General features: G+C 40.5%; 1 protein-coding gene across 2 annotated transcripts in view; it reads right to left on the reverse strand.

Moving 5' to 3' along the window:
• LOC121282937 (serine/threonine-protein phosphatase 2A 55 kDa regulatory subunit B gamma isoform) overlaps nt 1–17,258 on the reverse strand; it is a 339,135-nt gene extending 321,877 nt beyond the window's left edge. Inside the window, exons 1-2 of one of the 2 annotated variants that reach the window (XM_041196762.1) lie at nt 17,166–17,258; nt 16,967–17,044 (exon numbers count right to left, since the gene is read on the reverse strand). In XM_041196762.1, the coding sequence (XP_041052696.1) occupies nt 16,967–17,044; nt 17,166–17,172 (85 nt within the window). In that variant the 5' untranslated portion in view covers nt 17,173–17,258. The remainder of the gene's footprint in view (nt 1–16,966; nt 17,045–17,165) is intronic. The other variant, XM_041196781.1, reaches the window with a different exon arrangement.
• Between the last annotated feature and the right edge of the window lie 7,641 nt (nt 17,259–24,899).

The raw sequence follows: 24,899 nt of genomic DNA on the forward strand, positions 1-24,899 counted from the left end.
GGAAGGTCCCATTAGATCAGAAAATAGCAAATGTAACTCCTTTATTCAAAAAAAAGAGGGGGAGACAGAAAGTAGGAAACTACAGGCCAGTTAGCTTAACAGCTATCATTGGGAAAACATTAGAAGCTATTATTAAGAACGTTATAGCAGGGCACTTGGAAAAATTTAGGGTAATCAGGCAGAGTCAACATGGTTTTGTGAAAGGGAACTCATGCTTAACCAATTATTGGAGTTCTTTGAGGAAGTTATACATGCTGTGGATAAAGGGGAACTAGTGAATATACTGTATTTATATTTTCAGAAGGCACTTGATAATGTGCCACATCAAACGATATTGCAAAAATTAAAAGCTCATGGTGCAGGGGATGGAAGATTGGCTAGCTAACAGAAAACAGAGGATAAGTATAAATGGGTCTTTTTCAGGTTGGCAAGATGTAACGAGAGGTGCACTGCATGGATCAGTGCTTGGGCCAAAACCTTTTACATTTTATATAAATGACTTGGATGAAGGGACCAAAGATATGGTTGCTGAATTTGCTGATAACAAAGATAGGTCGGATAGTAAGATGTGAAAAGGACACAAGGAGATACAGCTAGGTTAAGTGAGTGGACAAAGATCTGCCAAATGGAGTATTCTGTGCGAAAATGTGAAATTGACCATTTTGCAGGAAGAATTAAAAAAGCACATTATCTAAATGGTGACAGATTGCAGAGGGATCTAGGTGTTCTACACGATGAATCACAAAAGGCTTGTACGCAGGTACAACAAATATTTAGGAAAGTTAATAGAATGTTACCATTTACTGTGATGATAATTGATTACAAAAGTAGGGAGGTTATGCTTCAGTCATACATGGCATTGGTGAGACCATATCTGGAGCACTCTGTAAAGTATTGGTCTCCTTATTTGTGGAAAGATGTAAATACAATAGGGGCAATTCGGAGAAGGTTTACTAGACTAAAATCTGGTATTGGGAGGTTGTCTTATGAGGAAAGGTTGAACAGGCTAAGTTTGTATCCAGCGGAGTTGATAAGAGTAAGAAGCAACTTAATTGTGAAGGGTCTTGACAGGGTCGATGTGAAGAGGATGTTTCCTCTTGTGGGAGAATCTAGTACTAGGGATCATGGTTTAAAAATTAAGGGTCACCCATTTAAGACAGAGATGAGGAGAAATTTTTTCTCTGAGAGTTGAGAGTTGTTGGAACTCTCTCCCTCAGAAGGTGATGGAAGCAGAGTTTTTGAGTGTTTGAGGCAGACTCAGGTAGATTCTTGATAAACAAGGGGGCGAAAGGCTAGAATACAGAGTGAAATTACAATCAGATCAGCCATGATCTTATTGAATGGCGGAGCATGCTTGAATGGCTGAGTGGCCTACTCCTGCTCCTAATTTGTTTTTTCAATGTATTTCATACTAGATATTGTGAATAAACCCAAGACTAACTTTCCCTTCCACATAGATCCACCCCCCCCCTCCCTCCCTCCCACCCACCACCACTGGTTCTTACTTTTGTGCCCTGACCCTTTCCCCAATTAGTATCAGCTGCTCTTCGTCACAATTACAGCATGCACACAAAATTATCACAGCATTTGCAACATTAACAGGGATAACTCCCATGCTCTTCTTCAAAGTAGAGTCATGGAATCTTCAGCTCGAGAGGTCAGACAGGACCTCAGTTTAACATCTCATCCGAAAGTCCTAAACTTGTTGGTTAGGACTTTTGTGCTCGAGCCTCTGGCGTGAAACTTGAACCCGCAACCTTCTGCCTCACAAGGGTGAGTGTGCAATTCCTGGTCATCAGCTGGCACTCAAACTCAGAGCTTGATGGCTGTTGTTCTAGTGTGGTACTGAACCAGCAGGCACGAAAGCCCCACTTAATAGCTGAACTCAACCAGTTTAATAGGTATCGACTCCTTAACATCCCTCGACAGGATAGGCTAACATTCCTAATTACTACATGGCCATCTGCTTGATTAGATATTGAGACTATTTACATTCTATTTGGTCCTCGTAACATTGCTTGTGGTTTACAGTTTAGAAGATATGCTACTTAACCCACATAACGATGCATAATGAGGGCTATGCTAGATAGTGATTAAGTCAAATCCTTTTCTATTGTGGAACATATTGTGAGAGTGCTTGAAGTATTTTCAAGCACAAACCCCAGGATTGTGGGCATATTTGTACACCATGGATTGAAGTGAGGAGGAAGATTGCACTTCCTTCCCTTTCCCCAAATTTGAGTGATACAGCATTTTCCATACGTGGGAAAAGCCATGTGGAGAACTCTGTGCAGAATTCCCCGCTATGAGCACAAACAGGCTTGAGAACACTTGAGAAAATAAAAGCTCATTCTTGCTCACAACAGGAATGTGACACAAATCAAAACCACAACGATACTAAGGCTAAATGAATTTTACAGGAATAGAACTTTGAACTCATTGTCATCTATCTGGGAGGATAGACAAACGACAGCGGTATCTTGGATTGTGAGGATTCGCAAAAGTATATATGCTAAGTAAATGCAACAGAACTGACAGAAATAGAGTGATAAGACGACACATTTGTGTTACTTCTTATCATATACGCACACACCCGCCCTAACTACCTCATGAACCCACAAAACACAGTCAAAGTTATTATGCATTTACAAATTGAAGTGTTTGAGCCATTACACAATTACAGATTTGCAGAACTACAGAATGTATGCAATAGTTTGTCTAAATAAATAGATGCCAAACACATAAAACAACTTATAGAAGAGATGTGTGAATTAGCCAAAAATTAACTTTGATAAATTTGTGTGAAATTTGTGGGTGACGTTGCACATTTCCAGAAGTGACAGTTAATTGAAATTAATTACAAAATATTGCACAAATGTCAACAATGTTTGGGCATAGGGTTGTATAAAATTGCATTCTTTCCATTTCACATCACCAATAATAGTAATAACAGTGAACATTCATACAGTGCATTTAAAAAATAGAACAAATATTGCTCTGTTTACAAGTGACATGGAACACTAGTTCAGGTATATCTCAAGATAGCTCAGCACAGAAACAACCCATTATGCTTGCATCAATATCAACTGTCCACTCTCTTTCCATTTATTTACTTTTTCCCAATACCCCTCGACACTCAAGTGTTCACCTAATTTTTAGAATTAACCTATGCTCAGTGGCCCTTTGCAATACTTTCCATAGGCTAATAACGTCTAGAATGAAAAAAATCCTCCCATTAATCAAACTGCCTGAACCTCCTAAGAGTTAAGCGAAGTAAATAATTCCTGTAATTGCTGGGAAAATAAATAAATAAAAAGACAACTAAAATTAGTTACAGCGTAGAAGTTGCAGAATAAGGGTCTAATCCCACCGCCACTGGTATTTAACCAAGAGAGTTGCCACATGGGGAGCTCAAAGCAAACCCTGTGTAGTAAACAATAAATCTGGTTAAAATCTGGCAGAAGATAAAGACTTAGGCGGAAAAAAAAATCACCAATATTGCCTCGAGGTGCAGTGTTGTGGGTCATTCTTGTCACCATGATGTGGCAAATGATTAATTCTTATGTCTTCTGATAACACTTATTTTTCATTGGTTTATAAATACATTTTCATGTAAACCATCTGCCTTCAAACTAGTCACTTGTTACAATCCTTGCAGAGACCAATAATTTTTTTAAATAATTCGCACTTCCAGTTAACAGTTGAAAGAATGACGCAATAAGTTTTACTTTTTAAGAAGATTACTGTAACAAAAGACTAAAACACTATTCACTAAAAACTCTTTGGAGGCAACTTATGAAGTAAATCTCCATTTTAAGTTGCCTCGTTGAGCGCCATTCAATCAGGCATCGTGCATATAATGGGGCCTTTATTGGGGACTTTCAGTTAATGCCGCTCCATGTGAGCTGATGTGGCCTCTCCCCTACCTGACTCTCTCTCTCTCTCTCTCTCTCATTTATTGTTTCCCTCCATGACTCACCTGCTTGTTGCTGGCAGAGAGTTGGAAAATGGGAGAGGCCAGTAGAGATTTGATGAGTGGGAGAGGCTGATGAGCGGGAGATAAGCAGAAAGAGTTAGTATATTTCTTTTAAATTTTAAAATTTAGTTTTAGAAGTAGCTTCATTTATGAACATAAGAATTTAGGAATGTACAGTTTTTCAACTTACAGGGTATGATGTTTTGATGTTTTTTCTGATGAAGGTCCTACAGAACCTAACAAGCAGTTGATTGTAATCAGAAAATCAGATTTGCTTAAAGTTGTTACATTTAAAGTTGCATTTTTCGAGAATGCAACTACAATGTTAAATGAGGAATTCCTACACTTTAAAATCACAGAACTGAATATTCCCCTTCTTATTTTTAGCCTGAATTATTTTAACTGAAAAAGCACACTTCGCAAGGATACATCCTTTAAGTAGACATTCAATTCTCCTGAAATTGGTCCAAAGTGATTCCATGCCCAAAGATTTATTTCTGTCCTTTTCCTTTCTCAGCCTGGTAACGTCTAAGCCCCAGAGGTGTCCTTCATGGTGAGTGTATTACTGGAAATCCTCTCTCTAGGCTAAGCTAGGTGAATCTTCAAGCTTTGTTTTAATTCCTCAAAAATTTGGTCTTTTCAATCTGAGCGTGAGCTTCCATCTGCATTCTGGCGCAGTGAACCAGGGACTTTAGGCGTCTCGCTGCTGTCTCAGATCCTGACAGACAAACCTAGTATATTCACTGATAATTTCAGAAAGCCTGTAAACCAATATCTCGATGGCTTCCTCTGTGCCCTTCCCATCTCAAAGCCTATCATGCTTGTAATGTGAATTGCATAGTCTTTGTATCCAGGTAGAGATGCTGATTAACTATCTTTGAGACCCCCAATTCTTTTATCTTGGAACTGTTTACAACCCCACATACACTAACACTTCTGGGACTTTGGCAACTCATTGTATATCCACTGTTTGCATACAAGCTGCTGCTATTGTCTCCAAGTGTAAACACCTTGCACCACCTTCCCACTAAAACAACCTGGGCTCCCTTTATTCTCTACACGATAAAACCACCCAGGTTTGCTGTCAGGTAAACTTGAGGTCACTTGACCTCCTTCATTTTACTCTAAATTAAAGACATTCCCAAAACATCATAATCTTATAAACTTCAATTATAACTTTGTGTTTTCTACTCGTTAGATTAAACTTTTAGAAGGACATTAATGTATAGGAAAAGTTTCAGAGAAAGACCATTCTCAGGATTTGGTATCTTTAGCACAACCAATGTGGAAGGGCAAGGGAAGACATGCCTGAGAAACTTGTGAATAGCCGTGGTCCAGTTCCCAGCCCCATGTAAATGGGTAAGATTAGCAGCAGGAAGGGCATCCAGCTGCAAAACCACACGCCAAATCCAAAAAAAGACATCAGAGTGATTAACCAGAATGTGGCAATGCCATGTATCATGGGAAAAGCCAAAGGAGGAGGAAGATGACGACTGTGATGGAAGAGCAGTTAATGTGTTTGAATGGGTTTCATCTGTCCTCCAGGGAACAATATCAACTGACTATTGTTGTTTTGTGTTTCAATTTTAAAAATAGCCTCTTGTATTACATTTAAGGAAGGTTATATGCAAAACATTTGATGGATTTGAGGCATAGAAGTTCATAGCCATGTTAGGCGTTTTGGTTGATATTTTAATTATGCACTAATTAATATAAATGTTTCTATATTATGTAAAGCTCCCTCTTTTGTTTCCAGAAATATGAACTTTTTTTTAAAGATAATTTAACCATTTGTGCCACATTTTCTTCTTAACTGCCAGCAATGTTAAATCGCATTTCTAAGTATATTACTACAATATACTTGTTTGCACTGTGGACGCAATAGTTGTAGCGAATGTGATGTTTTTACTCTAACAATTGGAAGGGAGGGGAAGGTTGCTGCGGAGTCAGAATAGATCGTCAATAATTTTTTTTTGTATGTGTACACATCAACTCATAGGGAGATCTTGTTGAATTGTTTTGTGTGTATCATTTTTAATAAGAACTTGTGCCCACCTCAAACAGGCCCTGTAGAGGCAGTAGAGATTTTAATGTTTTATTGTTTAGCCATCTGCTTACCACTGTTTCAATTTAGTGCTTCACTAAATATTTTCAGGAAAATTAACTTTTTTAATTGTTAGTTAATATGATACTGGTGTGAGTGCATCAGCTAGCAGCTGTAGGATGATGTAACTTAGGAGGAGGAGAAACTGAATATAAATCAATCTGCATCACTCGCACTGATTTCCCCACCATCTCATCGCTGTAGCTAAACGGAGAATCAAACAGTAATTGTCCCTCATCTTTCAGTAGTCTGCAGTGTAATGTGGGAACAGAAATTCTTATTGGTTAGCTGAACAAATATGCTTTGGAAGGTTTTCTTTTTAAATATCTTAATATCTTAAATTAAAATAAGGTTTAATTTTTTGCCAGAAATATTGTAAAACTTGTTCTGATTACCTTTTCTTTAAAAGATCCAAAGGCATAATGCAAAGATGCTCATTGTACTGGGCCATTTCCGTGCAAATATTTTCCTCAGTTCGATTAGTGAAATTTTTTTTTTTCCCTGTGGTGGTGTTGAATCAAAATGAAATTTCAGCAAATTTGATCATGATATGGATTGAACTGAAAATATCAGTTTGAAGTATGTAATAGAGAACATGTATGATATACACATCCAGCAGAAAAGAGGCAGCATAAAGTAAAGGAAGTTTACAAGTGGACTTTATAAATCAGATTTGACCACACACGGAACTTATTCCTTACAGTTTCAAACCCAAATGGCGTGAGGCTGACAGTTTTCAGATCATAGTAAACCACGATGTCAAAATCAACTTTTGGAAGAGTTAGAGCAAATAAGCTCTTGCAGATCGATATAAACTTGGGAATTCTTGCTGAATTTACCTGTTAGAGTATGAATTTTTCACGTTACTTTTTGTCACCCAAAGAAAACACAGCAGTGCATCAGACTAGTGTCAATAATGCAAAGTATTATTTTTTATATTGAATATACATACATGCAATACACAAGTATTTCCACTGTGCAAATGCTTTCCTTGCAGATACAGGGGGAGACACAGTGGCAGTGGTATTGTCACTGGACTGGTAATCCAGCAAGCATTAGTACTTGCTTACTAAAAGGCCTGTGAATTTGCATTTGTTGTAACAGCCAAAATCCCATGCTTGGTTTGCAGTGTCTGACATCTTGTGAATCCAGTATCTGACATTAAATTTCAGCTAGTTAGTATCACATTGCTGTACAGGGTAGGACAGCAGATTTTACCCACATTATGACAATCAACAATGGTCATCACTAAACTTTTAATTCCAGATATTTACTGAATTCAAACTCCACCATCTGCTGTGGTGGGATTCGAAACCTGGTCCCCAGAGCATTACTCTGGGTCTTTGGATTACCAGTCCAGTGACAACACCACTATGCCACCATCTCCCCCCTTATCTGCAAATAAAGCATTTGCACAGTAGAAATACTTGTGTGTTGTATGTACGTATCTATAATGTAGAAGATAATACTTTGCATAATGAACATTAGTTTGCATACTTAATATTAAAATACTGTGCTTAACATTAATATACTGTAAAATACTATATATCTTAGATTTTTCATTCAAAGGGGAAACAAGACCAGAATGGTGTAGGCTATTTTATCATCTTTTCACCTGCCTTCTGTGAAACATAGGGCAAAAGTCACGCTGTTAGAATAGGGAATACACTTCTATTATTGGGACACAGTTTTATCATAGCTTCTACCAAGTCTGATGTGCATGCATGTTTGATGCTGGCACTATTTTTAAATGTCTGCTAAGTTTTTTTAAAAAAAATTATACTTTTCATTCAGCTAATTTTGACTTTATGTTAAACTACCCTCTAAGATGTGCAGGAAGTCCTTACATCCCACTTGAGTGCCTAGGATTCAGAGCAATTGAAATGAAGTTCATGAGCTCCTCTGAACGTTTGCCAGATATACTTTTACCAATCATCTCAGCTATTAGTTCTATCCTGTATCTTGGCAGGGACTTGTCTTTGGAAGATGGCAGACCAGTGTTATTCTAGGATTTGTTTCAGGCTCTAACTGCCAAACAATTATTAAATAGAACAACGCTTACAGTAGTTAAGCTTAGTTTGCAACTTAGTAACAACAGTATAATTATTTAATTTTAGTATTTTGTATTAATATTTAGCCTGCAACTTCTATGCAGCAATTACAGGAATTATGTACTTTGTTTAACTCTTAGGAGGTTCCTAGCAGCTTCATTGATGTGAAGATTTTTTTTCATTCCAGATGTTATTAGACTATGGAAAGTATTGCAAAGGACCACTGAACCTAGGTTAATTCTGATAATTCGGTGAACACTTGGAGTGTCGAGGGATATTGGGGAAAAAGAGTAAATAAATGGAGAGAGTGGACAGTTGATACTGATGCAAGCATAATGGGTTGCTTCTGTGCTGAATTATCTTGTGATATACCTGAACTGGTGCTCCATGCCACTTGTAAGGAGCGCAATATTTGTTCTTTTAAATGCATTGTATGAATGTTCACTGTTATTACTATTATTTGTGATGTGAAATGGGAAAATACACAATTTTAAGCAACCCTATGATCAAACATTGCCTTGGTTCAAATATGGACAAAAGAGCTAACCTCCAGAGGTGAGCAGGGACTGAATGCCCTTCACAACAAGGTAGCATTTGACTGAGTGTGGCATCAAGGAGCCCCAGCAAAACTGGAGTCAATGGGAATTAGGAGGAAAACTCTCCACTGGTTGGAGTCATTTCTCGCACAAAGGATGATGGCTGTGGTTGTTGGAGGTCAGGAGTTCCTCAGGGTAGTATCCTCAGCCCAACCATTTTCAGCTGCTTCAACAATGACCTGTGCAATTAACTGTCACTTCTGGAAATATGCAACGTTACTCACAAATTTCACACAAATTTATCAAAGTTAATTTTTGGCTGGATCCCACATCTCTTCTATTAGTTGTTTTATATGTTTGGCATCTATTTATTTAGAAGAACTAGTGCATGCATTCTGCAGTTCAGCAAATCTACATTCAAACACAAATTTGTAAATGCATAACAAACTTTACATGGACACTGTCTGTGTTTTGTGGGTTCATGAGGTATTTAGATAGGGGGTGTGTGCATATACGAGAGGAAGAAACACGTAAATGTGTCTTCCTATCACCCTATTTCTGTCAGACCTGTTGCACTGACTTAGCATATATACTTACTTTTGTGAATCCTCATAATCCAAAGGTAAGGTTGTTGCTTGTCTGTCCTCGCAGATAGATAGCAATGAGTTCAAAGTCCCATTCCACCTAAAATTCATTTAGCTTTAGTATTGTTGTGGTTTTGGTTTGTCATATTCCTGTTGTGAGCAACAATGGGCTTTAATTTTCTCAAGCGTTCTTAACCCTGTTTGTGCTCTTAGCGGAATCTACTTTTGGTAGAAGCCATGGAATTCTATACAGAGTTGTCCACATGGCTTTTCCCACGTATGGTAAATGCTGTATCACTTGAATTTGGGGAAAGGGAAGGAAGTGAAATCTTCCTCCTCACTTAAATCCATGGTGTACAAATATGCCCACAATCCTGGGGTTTGTACTTGAAAATACTTCAAGCACTCTCACAATATGTTCCACAATAGAAAAGGATTTGACTTAATCACTCTCTAGCAATAGCCATCATTATGCATTGTTATTTGAGTTAAGTAGCATATCCTCTAAATTGCGTATCATGAGTAATGTCATGAGGAACCAAATAGAAATATTCTTGGTATCGGTTCAGGAAGATTACTCTTGTAGCGATTCGGAATTTAAAATTATCCTGCTCTGCAATGCTTGAACAGTTGATAAATATTAGACTGGTTGAGATCAACCAATTCAATTATGATGTGAGGCTAATAGGCTTGCTAATTCAGTACCACTCCAGAGCAAAAGCCACAGAATTCATCAGTGGAGGCGGGAAGGCAGTTGAGACACCGCTCTCCACCCTCCCTAACAACTTCACCCGAGCCTCTGATTAAAGGTTCCCCTCTTTCAAGCTCACTACTGGGGGAGAGACATTAACTCCTCCTCTCTGTTTCCCAGCAACTGCCCAGCAATTCCAAATGGCCCATCCTTCTCACTTGCTGACCTTCTAATCCAGAATTAAAACAAAAAACTGCGGATACTGGAAATCTAAAACAAAAACAGAATTACCTGGAAAAACTCAGCAGGTCTGGCAGCATCGGCGGAGAAGAAAAGAGTTGACATTTCGAGTCCTCATGACCCTTCAGCAGAACTGAGTAATATTAGGAGAGGGGTGAAATATAAGCTGGTTTAAGGTGGGTGGTGGTGGGGGGCGGGGAGGGGGGGGGTGTTGTAGGGACAAGCAAGCAGTGATAGGAGCAGATAATCAAAAGATGTCACAGACAAAAGAACAAAGAGGTGTTGAAGGTGGTAATATTATCTAAACAAATGTGCTAATTAAAAATAGATGGCAGGTCACCCAAGTTACAGCTCTAGTGGAGGTGGGGTGGAAAGACTAACAGGGCATAAAAAGGTATAGATTTAAAAATATGGAAATAGGTGGGAAAAGAAAAACCTATATAAATTATTGGAAAAAACAAAAGGAAGGGAGAAGAAACGGAAAGGGGGTGGGGATGGAGGAGGGAGCTCAAGATCTAAAGTTGTTGAATTCAATATTCAGTCCAGAAGGCTGTAAAGTGCCTAGTCGGAAGATGAGGTGCTGTTCCTCCAGTTTAAGTTGAGCTTCACTGGAACAAGCCAAGGATAGACTTGTGGGCAAGAGAGCAGGGTGGAGTGTTAAAATGGCAAGCGACAGGGAGGTCTGGGTCATTCTTGCAGACAGACCAAAGGTGTTCTGCAAAGCGGTCACCCAGTCTGCGTTTGATCTCTCCAATGTAGAGGAGACAGCATTGGGAGCAACGAATGCAGTAGACTAAGTTGGGGGAAACGCTAGTGAAACGCTGCTTCACTTGAAAGGAGTGTTTAGGCCCTTGGACGGTGAGGGGAGAGGAAGTGAAGGGGCAGGTGTTGCATCTTTTGCGTATGCATGGGGAGGTGCCATAGGTGGGGGGTTGAGGGGTAGGGGGTGATGGAGGAGTGGACCAGAAACGGAAAGGGGGTGGGGATGGAGGAGGGAGCAAGATCTAAAGTTGTTGAATTCAATATTCAATCCGGAAGGCTGTAAAGTGCCTAGTCGGAAGATGAGGTGCTGTTCCTCCAGTTTGCGTTGAGCTTCACTGGACCAAGCCAAGGACAGACTTGTGGGCAAGAGAGCAGGATGGAGAGAACGATCCCTACGGAATGCCACCGGGGGGATGAAGGAAAGACGTGTTTGGTGGTGGCATCATGCTGGAGTTGGCGGAAATGGCGGAGGATGATCCTTTGAATGCAGAGGCTGGTGGGGTGATAAGTGAGGACAAGGGGGACCCTATCATGGTTCTGGGAGGGAGAAGGTGAGGGCCCTATCAACGACCATGGGTGGAAAACCTCGGTTAAGGAAGAAGGAGGACATGTCAGAGGAACTGTTTTTGAAGGTAGCATCATCAGAACAGATGCAACGGAGGTGAAGGAACTGAGAGAATGGGATGGAGTCCTTACAGGAAGCGGGGTGTGAGGAGCTGTAGTCGAGGTAGCTGTGGGAGTCACTAGGCTTGTAATGGATATTGGTGAGCAGTCTATCAACAGAAATTGAGACAGAGAGGTCAAGGAAGGGAAGTGTCAGAGATGGACCACGTGAAAATGATGGAGGGGTGGACATTGGAAGCAAAATTAATAAATTTTTCCAGGTCCCGACGAGAGTATGAAGCAGCACCGAAGTAATCATCGATATACCGGAGAAAGAGTTGTGGGAGGGGGCCGGAGTAGGACTGGAACAAGGAATGTTCCACATACCCCATAAAGAGACAGGCATACCCGCATGGGCCCCAGCTATATCTTTTATGCCCTTTTAGTTATATTTCACCCCACCCCCATTAGAGCTGTACCTTGGGTGTCCTGCCATCCATTCTTAATTAGCACATTCGTTTAGATAATATCACCATGTTCAACACCTCTTTGTTTTCTGTGACATCTTTTGATTATCTGCTCCTATCACTGATTGCTTGTCCCTACAACACCGCACCCCCCCCCCACCTTAAACCAGCTTATATTTCACCCCTCTCCTAATATTACTCAGTTCTGCTGAAGGGTCTTGAGGACTCGAAATGTCAACTCTTTTCTTCTCCACCGATGCTGCCAGACCTGCTGAGTTTTTCCAGGTAATTCTGTTTTTGTTCTAATCCAGACTGCCTACTGGAGGTTAGTCTTGCCAATCTTCCCTACATCACTTCCACCACTGACCCTGTTCATGGATCAATCACCACTTACCTTCACATCTCACTCCAGAATGCCTGTTGACTTGTGAGCAAGGCCTTTGTTATTAATGACCTTTTTGTAGAATTTTACATTGACACTACAGCCTTGAAAGAAACCTGGCTTGTAGGGTGAAATAGCTTGCCCTTCGCTGAATGGTTCTACATCTGGCTGGATTTCCATCACCTGCCCCGCCCAAACCATTACATTGCATGTATCGGTATTAAATCTCATCTGCCTCTGTCCCCTTACTGCTCTGGCACCTTCTCTTTTGAGCATTTCATTGTGTTCCTCTCCTTTAAAATCTTTGCCCTCTTCCACCTACTCAACCCAAGTTTCTCATCAAGGTATCCATATCATTTCTTTGATCAGCCTCTGCACCAAAGTGACTGCTTGTCCTCAGTGATTTCAGCCTCCAACTCAACATACCTCCCTCCTTCTCCTGAGCTCATTGCTCTCCTTCCCTCCCTTAACCTCTCTCTCCACATAAACTTTCCTATCAATAGTCACGGCCACCCTTAACCTTGTCATCTCAATGTCTCTCCATTTCTGTCTTCTCATTCATAGACAAGGCCATCTCTGACCATTTCCTTTTATCCCTCATCAGTCCACCTCCCCCCAAATTTCAGGACCCCTCTCTCTCCACTTCCTTCTGTTCAGCTCCAGGAGAAAACTCCCTCAAGTTACTTACAACAGCACTTTCAAATTCCTAATGGTTCTCTGTTCACCACAATACTTCTTCTATAGCTCTACTGAATCACATCTATGTCTGCACTTTTGATACCTTAGCTCCCTGTAATGTACTTAATATCTCCCACTGAGGTATTTCCCTGGTATCATCCCTATTTTTGCTCCTTTAAATAAAATGGATGCAAGTATGAATGGCTAGCTAAAATGAGTTACATGCCATAAATGGGTCATTGTCGAATCTGGCTAAATCACATCAAGCTTTGCTTTCTCTTGCCAAAATTGCTCACTAACCATGATCATACTGGATCCAAAGGCAATCCAAGGCTTCTTTTTGCCACTAACAACCATCACCTTAAACCCCTCTCCCCTGACCACTCCACACCACTACCAAAAACAATGCAAGGAGCTCCTGTACTTCTATTTCACAGTCCATCAACTCAGTTAGCTTTCTTCCACTAACCCATCTCAAGCCAAACTTCCCCTAGCCCTTAACTCACATCTTTCTCTGGGTTCTCTCCCCATCTTTCCTCAAGCTGAACTGGCCCATCAGCCCCATCTCCTGCTCTCTCAACCCTATTCCAACTAAGCTACTGGCTACTTTATAAAATTATTTTTTTTAAATAAAATGGACAAAGACCTTACAGTGACTGAAGCCTGACTAGCTACAGCTCACTCAGAAGAAATTTCTAGCCTTCAGAAAACAAGAAGAATCTCGTTATCTCCAAGGAGGTGGTAATGCCCCATGACCTGCAGAAATCAAATTCCAAGGAAATGCAAAAAGACCATTTCTATTTCTAAGGCAGAGCTCTAGCCATTGGAGACGATACATCTGGGAGAACAATGAAGCCCTGAAACCACTGAAACATATTAGTGGACGCAACATGAACCATCTCAAGAATCCAACCCAGGAATATACATCCTTTGTCCAAACCAAGGGGAAGAAGTGGGAATTATGTTACATGGCAAACCCCCCCACCCCCCCCACACCCTCCTGATCCACAAAACCACCTCCCACTAAGCTGCTAGAATCTGTAAAATTACTGAATCCAGGTAGTCTGCCATCTTCCAAAGCAGCAATGGAACCAAAGCTTTGTCCAGGTTTAAATCGCCTGGCCCTCATCAACACTGTTTTCTACTGGAATGTCTAAACTTCTGTACCAGTGCGTCCTGCAAAACTGATTCACCTCAAAGTGCTTCTCCCATCGTGGAAGTCAGTGCTGCTGGAGAAGTGGATCACCCCACATCAGTTTCAGCTGGCTAACCTCTCTGAAGGAATACACCATTGGACTTTTGATTCTGGACTCACGTGAAACAACAATTCTTATTTTGTCTGTGGTCTTTGCCCTGTGCCTCTTTCTTTCCCTTATCTCCCTTTTATTGTGTGAATGTACCGGGGACTACATCGCGAACACCCTTCCGAAGTTTTTCAGTGTGTGTAAAATACACTAACCCTATCTCGAGTTTGCTGTGGGGTTATTAATAGAAGATTGAATCACTCCAAAAACTGAAGATAGGAGAACATACGCCATCACTTATTAGGGGGAAATCAAAAATCAAAAACACCTTTCTGATTATGGACAGCTAGAGAGGGGAGAAATCAGGGCTGTTTAAATTAAACTCCTTCCTATCCATAACAAATCCATGTTTGAACCTCACCAATTGGATTTCTGCCCTACAACAGCACTGAAACAACACTAACTTTAGTCACAAATGACATCCCTGTGACTGTGTCCAAGGGAGAGGATCTCAATTCCCTTCTTGACCTCGGTGTAGCTTTTGAATGGTCAACCACACTATCCTCCTCCAATGCTTCTCCTCCGTTGTCCAGTCAAGTGGGAATGCCCTTACCCGGTTCCACTTGTACCTCGCCAATCATGGCCACCTATAACTTCTTCTCATTACCTCTGAAGTCCACAATGGTCTATCCATGTCCCTCTCCTATTTCTTATTTACGCATTGCTCCTCGGTGACTATCTGATGACACAATGTTACGTTCCACATGTACACTAATAACACCCAGCTCTCTCTTATATCTGCTCTCAATGGTCTGCATTAGCTCCTTACTTTGATTTTAAAATTCTCATCCTTGTGCTTAAATTCCTCCAAAGCCTCCTAGAATTAGTTAACAAATGTATGAATCTAGAGTTAACCAAACAGAACAACTGTGTTCTGGAGAGACAGACAGAAGCAATGAAAATCCATTTAGCACAAACACATGCAATGAATAGGTTGGTAAAACTAACGGTCACACGTATGTATTGGTCGCCTCCAGTCTAACTTTGCCACAGACCAAAGGAATCTTCTCCCCTACACACCCCAAGAGACACAACCAGCTGATGGAATTTTCAATTCTCATTTATACCAATGATCAAAAATAATATACAAATATTTGCCTACACAGACTTAACATTTTCATATCATTTGAAAATGACAATGTATTTCAACAGCGTTGGCATCACATTATGCATTTTTTAAAACACCAAAAACGTTATGAAAAATATTAAACAGGCCCCTGTCTTTAGCCATTTTCATATATTCAAATGGGAATGTGAAGAGAAACATCTTGAAGGGAGAAGGATTTTCTTTTTAAAAATCAGGTTATTGGTTACGAGGACTGCTGACCCTTCAAAAACAAAGCATCATTGACAGCTCTAAACAACAACTTTAGGATTTGGGGAGCACATTTAAGTGGCACTACTTGTAATCTCCTCATAGACTACTCTGTTCTTTTGGTGAGGTACTGTGATGTGAGGTACTTCCCCACAGAGGACAGCAAAACAAGCAGCAAGGGGAAGACAGAAAAAAAAATCAGAATCACATTTAATGAAAAATCAGGTGTAGTAATATATAGTGTAGAATAAGGGTCTAGCACATAAAGGGTTAACCTGGGACTGAGTAAATTACCATACACACAGTTATGTAAGAGAACACATGACCAATACTTAGGAATCAATTTGTGTCAGACAGAGCCATGTGTAGAAGCAAGCATGGAGACAGTTCCTAGCTTGGACATGTACTGTACCAATATATATATATATATATATATATATAGTTTCTAGTAGTTAATAAACACTTACTGTTGAACTACTTAAGACTACTAACAGCTTACAGGACCTACACCTAACAATATACAGGGCATCCAGCGAAGTCACTGTGAAAAGTGTGAATTATATTTCAAATGGACCATGTCACCCCTGACAAAGGGTAATGCCATCAATTGTTTTTCCAAGTATTGTTCTCATGTGGGAATAATGGGTTTCAATTGACTCACCTAAACTGAAATCATTTTTAGTTGTTTACACTTGTATTTTGTAAGAAGTATTTATAGCGTTCACCAGTCATGGAAGGCTTCAAGCGAACCAGTGAAAACAACACATTCATACCTAATGGCCAAATATGAGAACTCCGAGCATGGATAAAAGGGTGAATTAGTGTCAGAAAAGGGTGAATTAGTGTCAGATTGATTATCTGCCCGTGCTCTTGGCTGCTCTTGTACAACTCCTCCTTTCCCCAAACATTAATTGCAAACAATTAACATTCTTGGCTGCTGCCATTTTTGACACATCTACAATTGTCCCGTGATTACTCAAAAATTAGTAACAGACAATTCCATCCTGAACGCATTAGAAGAGTATTAGAGCAGTTGCAGTCAGTCTATTTCAAATGTCAATTCATTTCGAGTAATATCCCCCCCACACACACACATTTCTCACCCACCTAATAGGGAATAAAATATTGATTTCAATTATTCTTAAAGGTAAATCACTAAAGGAGGAATGAGAATGTGCAATTAAAATAAGGATTTGTGTGTGTGTGTGTGTAGACACACACACGTACACACAGAGCACTTCGTCTGGCAAATGCTGACAGAATCACACCCTACCTTCAGAAACATCAAGATCGGTGGTACCTTTCACTTGAGTAAAACACCACTGAATATCGTTCCCATAGACTCCGGCACCTAGAAAGACAAATTCATCACGGGTGGGTCAGTTTCACCAGCATTAAGTCCTGCTCTTTCATGCAACGGTACAAATAAGCTGTCCTTATATCAGACCAGCAGTACGTAAGTCGTTGCTTACTTCTCATGGCTGCAAGTTCGCTCCAGCGTTGCAATCTGGAGGTTGGAAACCAATACACGGTCACACCCCAAAACAATGCTCCTCAACCATCTGCCCGGCTGCACTGAGTTGGGGTTTGGATGTGTCCTGATTGACAGTTTTGGGGACCAATCCCACCATGCCAAACGAGGAGAACCTGCCGAAGGAGCTTCCCACCACCCAATCAGAAGAGAGCAGGCAGCTTTCCGCTCAGTTGACTCCAAGTGAAGACGGATGTTTTGGTTTGTGAGGATTTGCCACACTTAAAGTGAAATGCGGACAAAAATGGGGTGCCGTTTTTTTTTGGTCACCTGAAATCCAGCTTTTATTTTACATTGTCGTGTAAATTGGTGGCTTGAACCGTTGTGACTCAGGTAGTTTTCTAGCCTGAAAAGAAGTTAAACCATGCTGAGTGGTAGGACACCTGTGCGTGGAAAAACATGACTTTTTTTTCACTGTAATTTCAGTATTTAGAACCAGCCTGGCTGTCAGTCTAGAAGCATTTTCTCTGTAATAAATGCAATAAGTACGAATGTTTCTGTCAGTAGATTTTTGTTATGTTTGCAATACTTGATGTTGAAGATTTCCTTCCCTGTGCTAACAGAGCAACTGGAATAATATTTTGCAATGCATTGAAACTCAAGTATGTTTTACATTTTATTCCTTATTAATTCTGAAAGCACATCTAAATTCGTACCTCCTGAAAGCCTGACTGCTCTCAATAAGTTTACATCACAATCAGTTGGCTTAACATTATTCCCATCTTTATATGCCAACTATTGAGAGCACAAGAAGGTTAGTAAATGATTGACCATCCAATTGCAGAGATGATGGCACCAAAGGAACTCCTGACGTTGCTTCTGTTGATGCCCCCTAGTCAATCCTTGTTCCCCACTTTTTCGCAAAACACCTTATCCTACTCATCCCCAAAGACTTAGATAATTCCATTCTATATGTCATAGCCTCTTCCATCAACATGGTAAAAACCATTCCCTGCTCTGGGAAGCTTATTTTAATTCCCCTCTCCCTCTCCTCAATTCTTCTGGTACGAATTTTGAAACTATGCTCTCTTATTGGTTGGGCAATATAAGACTGGTGAACAATTTTCACCCATGTAAGAGATAGTGTGATAATGAATGCCATTGATAAAACTGGAAAATTCAAATTCTCAGGCTCACAAAATGTAGCTTGGGCCTTTTTGTGGCTTCCAAAAAGCAAGCCAGTCTCTTGTCTGTCTTTGCCCAGGATTTTTGCCTTATCTAGTGGGGGGTGGGGGGGGGGGTGGTGTTGGTGTCCATGTGCAGTTTGTGAGTCATGATTGGGCGCGGCCTCCTATTCGGGGATGGAAGAGGCCAGGGACAGAGGTAGGTGCCTCCCACCCTCTGCCCAATAAAAGGGCTATATAAACAGTTCTAAAATCAAATAGCTGCCCACAGATAGCCCTGCTGCACAACCTGAGGTGACCTGTGATGATTGGACTACAACTACTGTGTAGTTTGATGTTGGCTGAAATATTGTTTCCTTGTGTGAGCTGGCCTGTTGATTGCATAGCCTTTGACCAACAAATACTGATGTGTTCACTGTTCCAAGCCAATGTTGCTGCTCTACCCTATCCTTTGAGAAGCCTGCTGCACCAAGCTTTTGCTGCTCACACAACACTGAATAAGAAACCTGCAGAAGCTCACACAACTCTGTGAGCAGCACCTGCTGCTTTCCTCACTCCAACTCTGACCCTCTCACACCCACAACACCCATCTCAATGCACTCCCCTTCAAAGATAGCAGCACACTGAGCACTCCCAGGCCGAGCACCACAAAGCAAGTCAAACCCTTCCTTTCCATGCCAACATAATCAGCACCTTCCCCTCACAACTATTAAATCCCATGAAGTTCAGATCAAGGAAAGCCATGACAACCACACATGCCAACTCATGCACCTTCTCTTCCCTTATTCTGGGGCAAGTCACACACCATCCTGATTTGGAACCAGATTGCTGTTCCTTCATTGTCACTGGGTCAAAATCATGGAACTCCCTTTATAACAGCACTATTCATGTACCTATACCAAATGAACTGCAGCGGTTCAAGGAGGCAGCTCACTACCACTTTCTGAAGGGCAGTTAGGGATGGGCAATATATGCTGGCCTAGCCAGTGATAGCTACATCCCATGAACAAGGAAATAAATATAAATAAGGATGCTGCACAGTCAGAGTAGCCAGGAGTCCCAGAAGGGAGCTGGGCCCAGGTTCGAATATGGCCAAAGCCCTCTCCTCCACAGGTTTGATATCCTTTAGGTTTGGGGGTCCACCCCTGGTTCTCAACATCTCCCTCAAGTTGGGGGCTCTCTTCTCTTAAAAGACAAAGCTGGAAAGAGTGAAGTGTAAGTTTATCAAGGCGCAGTACTTGGAGATGCCTCCAAGGTGTCTCACATGTCTCTCCACTAATTTCCTCTGTTCACGTGAGCATATATTATTTCCTCATGAATATTTGCTGCTGCTGCACTGCAAAGCTTCATTTGTACTGTGTACAATACTGAAGGCCAGCCATGCTGCATGCAGCAAGACCAGGCTGCATGTTTTAGAGGTGCATCTCACACACCTTACCATAGCACACAATGCACTAAGTCCAAGTTCTCTGGTGCTATCGCAAGGCATTGACCACCTCAACAATCTTGCTGGAACTGGAAGGCTGCCTGGGCCCTCGGGGGAACAGGACATTCTGTGAGCCTCGACCTGGTGCAGGAGGGTCTCCAGGAAATGCTCAGAGGACCACGGAGCAGCTCATTCCCGGGCCTCCTGGCTGCTCTGAGCCATCTAGGAGTAAGGTGAGAGAAGGCACATGAGTCAGCTTGTGTACATGTGATGATGCCTTAATTGTCTTTTTAAAAATCCTTTCATGGAATGTGGGTGTCGCCAGCAAAGCCAGCATTTGTTGCCCCTCCTTAATTGCCATTTCAGAGGGCAGTTAAGAGACATTGCTGTGGGTCTGGAGTCACATGTAGGCCTGACCAGGTAAGAACAGCAGATTTCCTTCTCTAAAGGACATTAGTGAACCAGCTGAGTTTTTATGACAATCAATGATAATTGTCATATTCACAAACACTGGTGCTAATATTATATTACAGATTTATTAATGGAATTTCCATCAGCTGCCGTGGTGGGATTTGAACCTGGGTCCCCAAGGCATAAGTCTGGGCTTCTGAATTACTAGTCCAATGACATTACCACAGCGTCATCATCTTCCCCACTCTATGTAGTTCATGGGGTGTCAAGTTCCTGAGGGGATGCCATTGCACTGTGGAAGGCATGGGAGGAAAAGGCATGGTTGGCAAATATTTGGTGGCCTAATCATTGCTTGAGAGGGTGGAAAACCTTGTTGCAGGTTGCTAATGTTGTAGGAGCATGAGGGGTATAGAGAAGATTTTGTGGCTTCCATGAAGTGCCTCTGTGAGTTGGCCAGTGGTCCTCAGTTTGCTGCATTCTCTGAAGGTGGAATGTTTTGAGATGGCTGCTGTGGGTGTGAGAGGATCTGAACTGGAGTGAGGGGTGCAGCGGGTGAAGCGTGTTGTTATGGCAACTTGCAGGGCTTTGTGAGCTGCTGCATAATGTTTGTTCAAAAGTCAGAGGCAAACAGGGGTAAGCACCACAACACTGCTGCAGCAGGGAATTGATAAGATAGGATAGAGTGCCAACATTGACATAAAACAATGAGCATATAAATAACTAAGGGAATAATTTCATGTCGATATTTATTATCCAATGCTAGCATTTGCGAAACTGAACTAGTATTTTGTAATTGTCATGATGATACGCTGTTTGCATGTATAATATTCATCTTTAATTTCTTTGGCTGATCAAATATATTTATTGAATTTCTTTAAAAGAACTTTTAAAAAAGCAAATATGCCTGGAAATACAAGTTGGTCAGTTTATGATATTGCATATGAATATACAATTTAGGAGCAGTAGGCCACTCAACCCTTCAAGTCTGCTCCACCATTCAATAAGATCATGGTTGATCTGACTGTTACCTCCTGCCTATCCCCCAATAACTTTTCACCCCCTTGTTAATCAAGAAGCTCTCTACCTCTGCTTTGAAAATACTCAAAGACACTGCTTTTGCTGCCTTTTGAGGAAGGGAGTTCCAAAGATTCACGACCCTCTGAGAGAAAAACATTCTTCTCATCCCTGCCTTAAATTTCCAATGTGGATTACAATTAAGCAATGCCAAGGCAACCTCCTATGGAATTTCACACCTGCTGATGTCAAGAATTATTTCAAAGGTGTATTAAAGCGTGTAACTGGCTCTTACCGTTTATATTTCAATAAAGCTACCTATCAGGCAGGATCTAAAGTCTACTGGGACAATAGCTATATAGAAGACATTGATATGTTCTTCCCAGCTCATCACAGCGAAGAATGGTACACTCAGGAGTGATGGCTGGGACATTAAAGAAACTTATCAACTGGGCAATAATAAAATGGCCAAGGTCTGTCCAGACAATGAGCTAATCAATTACTTTTTATGGAATACTCATCATTATGGGGAGCGAGGTCATGTGACCAGAATAACCATTTTGAAATGTCTTTTATTACAACATCAAAGCTGCTAAAAATAACAGTATAGTCTACTGCTAACAGGGAAGTAACACCATCTCTCTCTCCCCTGTTTTCAAGTTCAGAGCCCTATCTCTATTACATTGTGGAATCCATCACAAGTATAGAGAATTTCAATCAAATTGAACCTCAGATACAATATCATCGACTTTTGAAAAAGACAGATTACCTCTTTCTGTGTCGAGAAATTGCAGTTTACATCAGCCTCAACTCCACTGGAATTTCAAGCCCACCATGGAAAAAATCTGCCTCAGCCACAAACACCGGCAAAGGACTCATAAACAGTGAACTCACTATTTTTTAATTTAACCTTTTATCATTGAATTTTAAGTTTGGCCAAAAAGTAACTTCCTACTGTATAAGTTGTAATTTTGTATGCTTGTGTATTTGTGTGTGTGTGTTGCAAATGTTGGGATGTGGGTTTATCTTTTTTAAATATCAATATATCTTTACCTAGGTGGCTTTTTAGCACAATAAAAAACTAACCCCTTTGTGTTTAAATTCAAGAAAGCCTGTCAACCGAGTTCTTTACAATCAGCACGTAAATTGTTAAGTATAGACACTGAACTCATACCTTCATCGTTAGAAATTACAGAAAACCCTACTACAATCAATCGAGGAGTGGGAAAGAAAGGGTGACTCCTGACACATGCCCTCACCAGTCGTAACATAATGCATAAATACCCAAACATACATTATATTTCACTCCTTATTTATTCTGAACACATCTAAAATCATGCTTCCTTTGCTCTGATTATCATGCATTTTCTAATGTTCAGTCCTGGATACAGTGTGGCAAAATATGATGAATATAATAGTTTTTTGCAGAGGTTAAACACTAATTTTCTCAACACTTTATCAAGCCCTTTTATAATCTTCAAGCTATCTAATTTTGTTTTCCTATTGAAGCTGTTGAGTGAAGTTTACTTTGTGAACTGGCATCAATTCATAGTACTGAAAACCTAGTAGGGTCCAATTTTAACTTTGTGTAAGTGAGGGGGTTTTGAGTGAGTTAAAATTGGCTCCTATTCTTTACCAAGTTATCAATGCACAGAAGCACACACATGCACAAATAATGCAAACATTTTCAATAATATTACATAACCCAACAATTTTATAACAAGAATAACCATTGCATTAGTTACTTTCTAAAGAGAAAACATAGGGATTGTAATTATTTGTATACATATTACATATATACGAAGACAAATTTGAGATTTTAGCATGTAGGCAATCTGATAACTATGGATACTTTTTCCATAGCTATACACTTCTGTGTTTAAATACATCAATGAAATACGTCATGGTTTGCATTGCAATCTAACGTTTTCAATCATTAACCTGACTTTAAACCATTCACAAACTTCTCGCTCATGATTTATCATAATTGACCAGTCTAAAATAACACTCCATTTTTGTCTGTCTGGACTTTTTGAATGATCAGTTTATTTGGTGGGTGGTACTTGGCACATGCAGGGCACACAGAGGACTGAAGTGCATGATGCACATTTGGCTGCCAACAGTTGTTGGCTGCAGTGGCAGAATGGGGGTGGGGGGGGGCAGGGTTGGTGGAGGACAAATATGGCAGAAACTATGGGGAGCCCAATAACAAAGTTACCCTGGCTGAAGAGATTGTTTCCATGAGGGATGCATGGGACTGATGGAAGGGATGGTGATGGCAAGAACTGGTTGGAGATGGCATGGGAGGGATGAAAGGAATAGGATGGAGATGACATGGGAGGGAGGGGATGGTATGGGAGGATTGGCATGGGAGGGTAGATAAGATGATGAAATTGGTTAAGTTTGAGAAAATGGCAGGGACAATTATTTGATTCAACTTTTTTATTCAAATGCTACCCTTCGTGCTATAAATGAAGATTCAATAGATTTGAATAAAAATATTTTAGAAAAGCAGTCAAGTGAATTAAAGAATAGAAACAGAAAATGCTAGAAAAACTCAGCAGATCTGGCAGATCTGTCGAGAGAGAAACGAAGTTGACATTTCGAGTCCAACATGACTCTTCTTCAGAACTTGGACTCGAAACACTAACTCTGTTCCTCTCTCCACAGATTTTTCCTGCATTTTCTGTTTTTATTTCAGATCTCCAGCATCCGCAGTATTTTGTTTTTATTTTATAATCAAAAGAATACATCAGTGTTGAATCTCAATGAACATGATAACAGCCTAAATATAAAAACAAAAAACTGCGGATGCTGGAAATCCAAAACAACAACAGAATTACCTGGAAAAACTCAGCAGGTCTGGCAGCATCGGAGAAGAAAAGAGTTTTTGAAGAGGAGTGGCAGAGTTCTGTCAAAGGGTCATGAGGACTCGAAACGTCAACTCTTTTCTTCTCCGCTGATGCTGCCAGACCTGCTGAGTTTTTCCAGGTAATGATAACAGCCTATAGCTTCAGAGTTCTACACTGGCTAACTCCAATCGGCATGCCGCCACAAAAATTTAGACTCAAGGAAGAATCACTTATAATGTTGCTACAAAACTTGAATCCGAAACAAGGGCTTTGGCGTAGAACAAGATTGGCAGTTAAGAAGCTGCTTTCTTCAACAATAGGTGCTGAAATTATAACAGGCAGATTTCAAGGAAATAGGATGTTTATTCCTCAAACCCATCAGATCTAAACATGCCTTTCCAACTCAGGAGAAAGGGTTCCCAACTGAATTTTCATATGCAATGACAAGTCACAAGGCCAGACTTGCAACAAAATTTGTATTCATATTCTCAGGCCTGTTTTTACACATGGATGGCTTTATGTAGCTTTTTTCCAGAGTGAGAATTTTTGATTCTGTTAAAGTCTTTCGTGAAAAGTATAACCAGTAATCCTGCATTTAAAGAAGTGCTGTTGCAATAAAGATACTAAATTGACCGCAAATATTTTGTGGGTCACTGCTAGTATTCAGTATATAGGAACCTGAATACTTGGATTTGATTTATGATAGCACTTCATCAGTTCCAGTGAACAGAAGTGTCATGAATCTAAATTTGGTCACATCTCATAAATAACTGCAGTACCTCAAAATGCATTCACATTCTTCACAATTTCATGTATCTTTACATTTTAGTTGATGTGGGGCACCAATC

The sequence above is a fragment of the Carcharodon carcharias genome, chromosome 1 (genome assembly GCF_017639515.1).
Source record: "Carcharodon carcharias isolate sCarCar2 chromosome 1, sCarCar2.pri, whole genome shotgun sequence".
NCBI classification, from domain to species: domain Eukaryota; kingdom Metazoa; phylum Chordata; class Chondrichthyes; order Lamniformes; family Lamnidae; genus Carcharodon; species Carcharodon carcharias.